Source organism: Frankliniella occidentalis, unplaced genomic scaffold (genome assembly GCF_000697945.3).
Source record: "Frankliniella occidentalis isolate FOCC.00 unplaced genomic scaffold, Focc_3.1 Scaffold17, whole genome shotgun sequence".
NCBI classification, from domain to species: Eukaryota; Metazoa; Arthropoda; class Insecta; order Thysanoptera; family Thripidae; genus Frankliniella; species Frankliniella occidentalis.
Window position 1 is genome coordinate 1,417,823 of NW_026267147.1, and position 10,556 is coordinate 1,428,378.

The 10,556-nt window shown below is 53.8% G+C and overlaps 2 protein-coding genes and 1 long non-coding RNA gene across 3 annotated transcripts; 2 read left to right on the forward strand and 1 right to left on the reverse strand.

Annotated features, from left to right (window-relative positions):
- Positions 1-25: 25 nt before the first annotated feature.
- On the forward strand, positions 26-3,358 carry LOC113204844 (calphotin-like). Its single transcript, XM_052264239.1, has 4 exons — positions 26-160; positions 1,956-2,187; positions 2,281-3,057; positions 3,159-3,358. The coding sequence occupies exons 1-3, from the start codon at positions 93-95 to the stop codon at positions 3,025-3,027; spliced, it is 1,047 nt and encodes a 348-aa protein (XP_052120199.1). The 5' UTR covers positions 26-92; the 3' UTR covers positions 3,028-3,057; positions 3,159-3,358.
- A 463-nt stretch (positions 3,359-3,821) lies between these two features.
- LOC113204800 (uncharacterized) lies at positions 3,822-6,005 on the forward strand. The gene is made up of 3 exons (XM_026420113.2): positions 3,822-3,939; positions 5,328-5,618; positions 5,753-6,005. The coding sequence occupies exons 2-3, from the start codon at positions 5,329-5,331 to the stop codon at positions 5,823-5,825; spliced, it is 363 nt and encodes a 120-aa protein (XP_026275898.1). The 5' UTR covers positions 3,822-3,939; position 5,328; the 3' UTR covers positions 5,826-6,005.
- A 2,935-nt stretch (positions 6,006-8,940) lies between these two features.
- On the reverse strand, positions 8,941-10,550 carry LOC113204825 (uncharacterized). Its single transcript, XR_008010813.1, has 2 exons — positions 10,189-10,550; positions 8,941-9,242 (listed from the first exon to the last, which is right to left on the reverse strand). It is a non-coding gene; the product is annotated as an uncharacterized LOC113204825 (long non-coding RNA).
- Positions 10,551-10,556: the final 6 nt, after the last annotated feature.

Sequence of the window (10,556 nt, forward strand, 5' to 3'; positions counted from 1 at the left end):
CCCTCGCCCGCCCGCCCCCCGCCGTTCCGTCTGTCTGTGTTCGCGACCGGCCCGTGGAGGACTGCCACCAGTCGACTCGCACCACCCCGACCATGAACAAGTACTCTGCGCTTCTCCTGCTGGCTCTGCAGCTGACGCTGGCCGTCGCGTCCCCTATCAGGTGGGTAGGTGGCCAAAGAGAGGGATACCCGAGGCCGGGGAGCCGGTGGACAACACGGCCCGAGGTAGGAGGTTCCGGCGCAACAGCGATCACCGGTGTCCGAGTCCGGAGAGATTTGCTGGCCCCGGCCGTGTCCTTGGCTTGGGTGGCAGTGATCTCGGTCCCGGGGGCGAGGCGCACTACAGTAACACGGGGGAGTGACTTCCCTGTGGCGGTGGTGACCACTGCCTGATCTCCGGGTCAGGACATTCGCCAAAATCTCGTCAAAAACATCAGCATGATTTCACTAGACTTACTCGTGATTATTTGAGTTAATGCGAGTTGATGCGACCGCAAATAAATCTGTATTATTGATTGCAATTATTGATTGCATGCGGGGTTTACCTCATACTTCCGAGTAAAACAAAAATTCACTTAACGTGTTCAGTGCACTATAAAAAATGAGTGGAACTGTGCATCCTGGGAGTTAGAAAAACGGCAGAGCGTGACCACATTGTGCTCTAGCCACACTCAGGGAAACATTTTTGATGGTAGGACAAACAACTCCACCCCGATCCAGACCTGTCTCAGGAGTATGTAGTTGTGGGTGCAATTCATTCAATGTGATGAGAAATTATTTTAGGAGTTTAAAGAAACGAGTTTAGCAAGCTAATATCGGTATTTCTACAAAGTCGTAGTAAGTCCGTACCATTTTACAATCCTCTCCCTCCACCCATTCATCCGAATGAAAATGAGAAAGGGACTGAGAGGGCGAGAGACGGAGAGAGAGGGAGAGAGAGAGAGAGAGCGAGCGAGAGGGGAGGGGCCGGGTAGGAGATGCAGCATGCGGCTCATTCTCGGAGAAGGTGGAGCTCGCAAAGAGGTGTATGAAGCGGGCCGTTACAAGTCCGGCTTACACGGTTAAAATATTGAACTAATTTTGATGAAAACGATGATATTCCGGCTTTCTTTCACAAGAATGTCATCCCGGGGATTTTTGTCACTTCCTCATGCTGCTAAATACGGGTGGCTAACAAATACGTGATGGAATGCTTCCAAAAATGATTGTAGTCATTATTCACTCATGGTTTTGCTGTGTACAGTCCGCTCCGTTACACGTATCCCTGCAAGTCAGTGCAGAGCGAGTGCACGGACAGCCGAATATAGCGCGCCGGCTGGGGTCCCAAGCCGAGAGGGGGACGGGGGGAAGGGCCTGTTGGAATTATCGGGCGGTCAGGCTGCTGCCCGCCCATCTCCGTGCGCACCGCCGCCGCACCGGGACGCAACGGCCAGAGTGGTCGTTACTGACTCTGGACCGGCCTCCGGGCGGCCAATGCGGCTGTTGGTTCAGCAGATCGAGCAGTGCGGCTGTGCGCTCTTTGTGTGCGTCAGGTACCCCCCGCGCGCCCTTATCACAGCACAACATTGTCGCTCTCCGGAAGTCCTTATCTCTATAACTCCTCCGCTCCCGGGGTTCCCCAATTAGTTTCAGTGGTGTCTTTATGTACGGGCTGTGCGTGGTGCCGCCGAACGTTGCCCGACCGCCGACCTCGCTGGCAATGAACTGATTCCGATTTACAAAAAGAAAGGCAGTCCGCCGAGGGAAAGGCCGTTCTGATTGACCTATGATGGCGTGGTGATGGTGTGATTGACATCATATGGCGCTCATCGACATTGACATCTCTCTGAGGCTGGCAGCAGCAAGCAAACGGGGGACGAAAACACGAGCTGACCAACTGACTGACTGAATTGGTGTCTAAAATACACCACTGCACGTACGTACGCGCTGAGTGAACCTGCTGCGTTCCGTCGACAGGTACGACCAGCGGCAGGATGGCGACTCCAACATCGACGCCCGTCTGCAGAACTTCTTCGTGGTGCTGGCGCCCTCCAACTCTGCGCAGCTGAGCAACACCGGCATCAGCCTGCTGGACCTGGCCTCCAAGGCGGTGCCGCAGCGACTTCGTCCCCAGGGCCTGCACGGCGCCGTGCCCGGCGACGGGCTCAAGCAGCGCGAGGAGGTGGACGCGGAGCCCGTCCAGGCTGAGGTGAGAGAATCCGTCCTGGGCCGCTAAAAATGAGATCTTTTCAGCAAATGGGCCGGATAAAAAGAATTGTAACAACGTTATTTCTACCCCAAGGTGGCGAAGGAGGGCAAGTCCGCGCGCTCCCTGCAGGCCGGCCCGCTCGCCGTCGTTGCCATCCCCATCCCGGCCGCCATCCTGCAGTCGCCGCTCGCCAAGCTGCACCCCGAGGTGCAGGCCATGGGCGAGGCCATCGGCGAGGACGAGGTGCTCATCGCCCACTCGCCCGTCGTGGCGCTGCGCTCACCGCCCGCGCCCGCCCCAGCGGCCGCCGCCGTGCCCATGCTCGTGGCCGTGCCCGTGCCCGAGGTGGCCCCCGAGCGGCCCGCCGCGCCCCCCGCGCTGCTGCCCATGCACCCCGCAGGCGCCACCACCCCGCTCGGCGACAAACAGGCTCTCCCCGCCGCCCCTGAGGCCGCCGCCGCCCCCGAGACCGTCGCCGTTCCGGAGGTCGTCGCCGCTCAAGAGGCCGTGGCCGCCCAGGAGACCGTTGCCGTCCAGGAGGCCATCGCCCTCCAGGAGGCCGTCGCCGCCCAGGAGCCCATCGTCGCCCCGGGCGTCATCGCCGTCCCCGATGCCATCTTCGCGGCGGCTGACGCCGTGCCCGCCCCCGCCCCCGTGATCGTGGCCCCCGCCGAGGCTGCCCCGGCCGTGGAGACGAACCAGGTGGAGCAGAAGGAGGACGACGAGGTGGGCAAGATCGACTCCAAGGTGCACCTCATCGGCACCGGCATCGAGGAGTGCGGGCCGGAGCGCGTGCGCAACGAGGAGGGCGTGTGCGAGGACGCCGTGCCGCGAGACTGATGACTGGGCTACAATACGGCAAACAAAATGGTACCGTCAAAACTGACCCGAAATGGTCTCATGTTCGGGCCTTTTCTACACATTTGTGTGGTATTTCCTGTATAATGTAAACCGATTTTTCCGCTATACAGGGCTGGCTGGCTGCTGCTGGAAACAGCCATCGCACCCGACATACGCAAACACGAGCGCTGTGAATACCCTTGCGATACCGCAAGCAGTCAACTACGACGGAAATTCTCTCTAATTTATTGTTTTGTACTATTTATTTATTTGTTATTTATTATTATAAATATCATCACAACGATGTTGGAATAAATCCCACAATCCGCTACCTATCGGTGCAGTACAAGCACCCTGCTGATGCTTCATCTACTTGCCTCCCCAGATTCTCCTCCAGCCCTTCTTCTTCATAACCCCCGGGGCAATCGGGTCAGCAAACAGTTGGATAACAAAGAAGCTTGCTGTTTGTCCTCCGAGGTGTCCTCCCTCCCGCCCTACCTTCGCCACTTGTCCAAAACATTATGTAAACTACAAGCTGCCGGCTGCCAGTGGAAGGGGAAAAGAGAGGGAGGGGGGTGGGGGTAGAAACCCGAATTACGCACTCACTCCAGTCCAGAACCATAAAAGAAATGGCCGACACGCGAAATTCCCATAATTTGTTGTGCGAATCGTTCTGGGGGGTTCGATCTGACCTAATCCGGGATTCGTACCTCCGCACCTCCTTCTCCTCCTCCCCTCTGGCACTCCCCCATCGTGCACCTCCCCCACTGCTCAGGTCTCCCCCCTCCCCCTCACTTTCGCTTTCGTTGGCCTCTTGGTCGCCACTGGGCGCGGTGGAAAGACAGTCGGTGCCCAGCAGCCGCTCCCGCACTCCTCAGCACGCCCCAGTGTCCTCCGGGATCGCACAGCAAGGTGAAGTAGTGCATCAGTATTGACCGCCGGCAGACGGAGGGAGGTCTAGAGGTCTTGTGGCGAGCCGCGAGCGAGACGGAGGGCTGAGACCCTGCTGCACTTAATCGTGTCCCGTTCTTATTGAGTCAGGCAAATAGGAGACATTTTTTGAAAAATGTTGTCGTTTTATTCCTTTTAAATTTTTTAACATCAACGCTCTAAGAAACTAAGTAAATAAGCTGAGTGATTCAAAGACAGAGACACATCAACATTTTTCAAATACCGTGATTTTATTAAATGAAATATTAAACATGAAACGTTATCAGTAATTTTTGATGTGACAAAAACAGCACAACAATACAACGGTATGCCGCCGTAAAGTTTCAAAATCTCCCCGTAAATAAGGACACTATGATTGTCAATAATTAACTTCTTTTTATGGCTTCGTAACATATCCGACAACATTGGTGGATGCTTTCCTTTTTTAAGAGAAGTGTCATGAGTCCAATATTAGGCATGATTTCTCAGAAGATTGACATGGGAAAATACTCGGCAAAAAATATCAATATCTACTGGCCTCCTAGTCCCCGGTTCTAGAAGGTGGCGGACCTGATTTGAGTGCCGGCAGGCCGGACCGGGCCAGGCCGCGCAGTACATCACATAATGCTCTGACCGGTCGGGTCCCTGTCTGGGAGAAAGTCGACGAGTCGCGGTCCGCAGATCCGGAAGCAAGCCCGCGAGCGAGTGTGTTCTGCTCGTGTGCGCGGGAGCGCGGGTAGGAGGCACCTGAACACGATGCGATAGGCAAGCCTACCTATTCAGACGCCTGCAGACGGTCTGATAGGCAATCCCGCATCACTCTCGTGCTCGACAGGTGCACCTAACCTACCGCTTACCCGTCAGGCGCCTGCAGACGGTCTGATAGGCAAGCCCGCATCACTCTCGTGCTCGACAGGTGCGTCTACCCATCAGGCGCCCGCAGACTGCTTGATAGGCAAGCCCGCATCACTCTGGTGCTCGACAGGTGCGCCTACCGCCTACCCGTTAGGCGCCTGCGGACGGTGTGATAGGCAAGTCCGCATCACTCTCGTGCTCGACAGGTGCGTCTACCCACCAGGCGCCTGCAGGCTGCCTGATAGGCAAGCCCGCATCACTCTCGTGCTCGACAGGTTCGCCTACCCTTCAAGCGCCTGAGGACGGTCTGATAGGCAAGCCCGCATCACTCCCGTGCTCGACAGGCCTGTCCTCTTGTTAGACGCCTGCGTTGCCCATGACACACACAACACGCAAGCCGCCGTGGTCACGCGGCGTGGGTGTAGACAATTGCAAAGTCATTCTGAAATGTATACACTAAAAGGTTTTTGAGGAAAACACAAATTGACGTTTGTTTTCGTCACATTTGAATTCAGGATGGCGGAGAGCCCCATGCCCACCGTCCTCTTCATCTCGGTGTTCGTCTTCCTCTTCTTCAAGTTCTGCCTGGGCGGGCCGCAGCTGGCCACCCTGGGCATGCTGGGCCCTCTGGCCGCGCACCTCGGTCACGACGCCCACCTGGAGGACGGGGCCAAGGCCGAGGCCGCCAACATGGCCGAGGCCCTGCCGCTGCCCTTGGTCAGGGACTTGGTCAGGAAGTGCCCCGTCGGGACGGTGTACAGCGTGGCCGTGGGAGGCTGCAAGGACCTGGTGCGCTCCACCAAAAGGTACGCTATTTTGCTTCTCTTTCTAGAATTGTATTATTCGAACTCAATTAAATTTGTCACACACAAAGAAAGAGATACATTGCTGTTTATCTGTCAGCCAAATCTTCTCTTACTTAAGATCCTTTTCTTTGCAGCTCATCGCAGAGATTGGAGCTACTGATGCCGTACCTGCTCGCCGCCACTCAGCAGGGCCATGCGTCACAGTAGAGGCTCATCAGCGGCGCCCCCGGCCCCGGCCCGCAGCTCACCATAGCGGCTCACCGGCCGATGGCGCCACTGCTGGGCGTGAGAGAGAAGACTTGTCTGGAGCTGGGACGCGCTCCTTGTTGTTTGTTCCTGTAAGAACTTCTTTGTAAATAAATTTGTTGTTAAGTTTGTCTCCTGGAACTCTCGTTGTGCACGTTTGATTATATCATTATTATTTATTATTGGCGCCGTGTCGCGTACCCGACCAGACTGACGACTGCCGCACGCACGCGGTCCGGTGGTGGTCCGGTGGTGGCCCGGGGCGCCTCCGGTCGCCTCCACAACACGCGGAGTCGTTTTCGCACCGGGACACTTCGCAATGTGCCACATCCCATTCCCTGCTTGCGTTTACGAGTCCAGCCCGAAGCCGATAAACAGCGAAAGCTGACTACTCACTGCCCGAGGCGCGACGGGACGGGGTGGCCACCCGGGGCAGCGGGCCGGGGGACCAGGGCGACAGGTTCGAACCCATCCAGCGGTGGTGGTGGAGGAGGTTGTCCCCCCGCTCCCCACCCCTCCGCACAAATCATGCAGGAAATGGACATTTGAGTGGCCTGCTGGAGCTGGAGCGGGCTGCTGGAGAGGCTGGAGTGCGGTTTAACGGGAGTCGCCGGCCCGCCCGGCCATTCGCTACCACGCCGCCATCAGGTCGAGCCTTCCTCGCGACGGCCACAAAATGGTGGAGGACCGACACGTCCACGGTAAATAGGTCCACAGCAGTTTGGACGTAAATGAAGCGCTTTGCGGAAATACGTCCAATGATTTGGACGTAAATGGGCGTTTGCGATTATTACGTCCACAGTGTGGATGTACTTTCGGTCCGTGTGAGGCTGGTGAAAATACCTCTACAAAATCTGGCGCTACTTGTCGCCGCTGTGATTCACATCCTCCCTCAGGAGTGACCAAACCAACCAAAGAATAAACGCATACCCGTATGCCTGTTTTCCATCTACACTGATAAACTAAGTGATCAACTCTTCAATACTTGAAAGTGCGCAACAGAGTTGTTGTGCTTGTGCTATTGCAAGTGTTAAAGAGTTGGACAATTTTTGTTTATCGGTGAATGAAAATCACAATTTTCTCGACCGCGACTGTGTAGAGCGGGACATGAGAGGCAATTACCCTGCGGTAACTGTATGAAAATGCTGTAAATTTTTCAAGGGTGGGGACGTCCTACTCTTAGTGCGTATTCCTAGAGTTTTCAGAGTATTACATGCGTCACTTGCACTACTTGAGTGTGTAGGACTTTTGTCCCACTCTTGCAAGTGTCGTACTGTTGGATTTTCAGAGTGAGGGCAAAACGTGATCCGTTTGGGTGTAAATAAGAGGAGACAAGTGACAAAATAATTTGTGGAGCTATTTTCACCAGCCTCACAAGTACATCCACACTGTGGACGTAACAAACACATGTGTTAAACTACGTCCAAATCATTGGATGTAAATTTGTGGATGTGTTTTCACAACGCGCAAATTCTGTGGACGGATTTACTGAGGACGTGTCGGTCCCGCCCCCACAAAATATCCCCCCTCCCTACGCTCAAGTGGCCGCGTAGCTCGAGCGTAGCTCCCCTGCCCCAGCCTTTCCCATTTCTCCTCGCTACCTACCCGACGACCTCTGCCGATATTTTTCAAAATTATGCTGCGCTTCGTGCGAGGACCCTTTCTTCCTCGAAACGCGAGCCTCCCGGTCATCTCTCGTTTGTTTAGACGACGAGAGGAGGGAGACGGAAGGAATCAGAGCCTGTCGCACTACCCATCTCAAGTTTTAGCATATTGTTTTTTGTCTTCTTTACAGTGGTTCGTCTTTGTTGAGTAGAAATTGGTATTGAACTCGTACTCAACTTTTTCTTTTCCATTGGAAATCTAGAGGAAACTATCATGAACTGTTTCAAGGCGTTAGTGGATGAGGTGTGCCGTAAACAGATGACGTCCAGGAGCTGCGGCCGCGTCAAGGGAGGGCGGGTGAAGGATTAATCTCTGAAAGGACTCTGTGCAGCGCAACACCGACACCGACTCTCAGACTCACACCGTCATTTGTTTCACGCCAAATCACGTGACAGGTTTCAAATAGCGCGTCCCGGCTCATCACGTTGTATCATTATCCCAGGCGTGTCGGGAGGGGGTCAGTGCTCTCCTGTGTGGGGCCGAGTGTGTTTTGCGTCTCTCTCTCTCTCTCTCTCTCTCTCTCTCTCTCTCTCTCTCTCTCTCTCTCTCTCTCTCTCTCTCTCTCTCTCTCTCTCTTATATTCTCCTGCTTGAAGAGTACAGTGGCTACTGCGGAAGAAAAGGGGCAAGAAAGGGTCATGGGCGAGGGGTTGGAGGAGACTGATTCACCTTCGCCATGAGGGGTGAGCCACCCGTGCCTTCTGTAGTGTGTATGAATATATGTCAAATGTGGATGCATCACACTTTCGATCTACATTTTTACCAAAAGAGGTACAAATTCGAGAAATATATCGGAAACTTGTTTTGGTCTCGGCGCATACTCACTGCGCTTGAGGGTTTCCCAGCGCCGAAAGATAGAGAATAAGAGGAACGAACGGTCGTTGCAGTGCCGGCCAGGAAGATGTCACACACAGAGAATCATGTGCCAAAAGCAAAAGCAAGCATGCACTGCGAAACAAGTCCGCGCAGGGCGGCTAAGGCACAAGGTTGCACAAGTCATGCGGACGTAAACATACAAGCCCCTCTCGTACATTTTCTCCTAGAAGCATCGTTATTCAGAAAAAAATACCTCTCAGACGTGTAGGGTTTGTGGCCAGAGTAGAGTGTGACAGTAATAGGGAATTTTCTTGCTGGGCAGGTGACTGCATTTTCGCTCTGCCATCCATGTGTGTATATTTCTAGTTGACACAGACGTGTTGCTTTTAGCTTCTGATTTCACGGGCAGTTTTTACGATAAGAGTCCCGTAAGATACAAAAAAAGAACCAACCAAAACAAGAAACTGTATTTTTTAAAAAAGATGATACGCACAGGGTGCTGTCCTGAAAGGGGCCAGACACGTCGCATAAATGCCTGGTATCAGTCCCGAGAGTTCACCAACGTGTCACCATGGGGCGAAATAAGGACATGTTCGTGGAACAGGAAGCGTTTATTGCATACTTTACAGAACACAGCCAGATGGGGAGGGTGCCCGTCACCCTTCCTCGCATGCAATAAATAATAATAATTAAAATAAATAATAACGTCGTCTGAGGACAATCATGGCCGATAAAATAACGTCAAAAGTAAATTACAATTATTAATAAATAGGAGACGAGCGGTACGTGATGGCACACTCGCGGGATCACAGGGAGTCATCAGCGCTGCTAGCTCTGGTGCACTTGCTGGCGGCGGAGCAGAGGCAGGAGCAGGCTGGCGAGGTGCAGCTGCGAGCGCCTGCAACACGAAACCATTCGCTTTAATGAGTATCTTGGTGCAGGGGCGGACTGAAAAGTCCTCTCGGCGTGTTTGCTTTATTACGCGTGGAATGTAAATTTTCTGCCAACCAACTTCTCATTTTGTGTAAATCACTGGACAGAGGCAGACACTTGTTCTACTCAAACGCTGAAAATGTTCCTGTTATTTTTCCAGTATTGTTTTTTTAACCCCATGAACCTCAAACACAGACTCAAACACGCACGCGCACATACACACACACACACACACACACACACACACACACACACACCTGTACTCTCCCCCTTTCAATAATTAAGATATAGTATAGTCGGACCTCTATGGTCACTCCCCGACCGCCCCGTCCCGCACGCTGGAAGAAAGACCATCGAAGCGAAAGGGGTACAAAAACAGTACAATAAAAAGAGACAGTGCGAGGAGGCAGGCCGAGCCGGTCCGAGCCGAGCCGAGGCGTCGCCTTCCAAAGCAAAGAGAGGAGCAGAGACGATGTAGCCATTAGGCTACCTCGAGAAGAAAATAAGGGGCGAGTGAGGGGGGAGGGGCAATACCACGGTGAGCCCTGATGAACAAACGCCACTGGAATGCGCCCGCGAGAGAGAGAAAAAAAGTACGCACTCTCATAAGTAATAGCTTATCATCTTACAAGCCGAAGTCGTCCGGGTGAATGTATGCTAGGTGTGTAAATTTAAAGATACGTAGAGGGTGGGAATTACATTTTGAAAAATCATCAAGAGATAAAAACAGAATTGCTACGTACTGTTCGGAATGGCCATCTCAAACAAGTCTCACTCCCCCGGCGGGTGAGGGCCGAGGGTCAAATTCGTTATACCATAACAACGGTATGCATGTGGCGTTTCCAAATGGTCCGCCTCGGCCGCCTCCGCTGCACCACCTGTCGCCTCTGCGTGCCTCACCGATTGCCTACCTGCGCAAGCTGCGAGGAGCCTAAGGGTGTTGTTGGTGTCCGGCCCTTGGCTTTGCCGTGGCTGCCCTCGGGTCCGGCTCACACTACCAATCTGGGAACACACACACACACAAGGTACGTGACAGGTCAGTGGAATGAACCCGGGTACCTCAGGCACGATGACAGGGTGGGCGATGGTGATGTGCGACGACGCGGGTTAGTTTTGTGAGCTCGATGAACCAAGCAGCCGACAGCCTACCCCATTTACTTTAGGCCCCCAGTTTACTTACTCCCCTTATGGGTCTAGGAAAGGCGAAAGGTTGTAGAAGAAATAAGATGGGAAACAAAAGAGTCGTGAAAAAAGGCCAGAAAAGATAAAAAGCGAACCC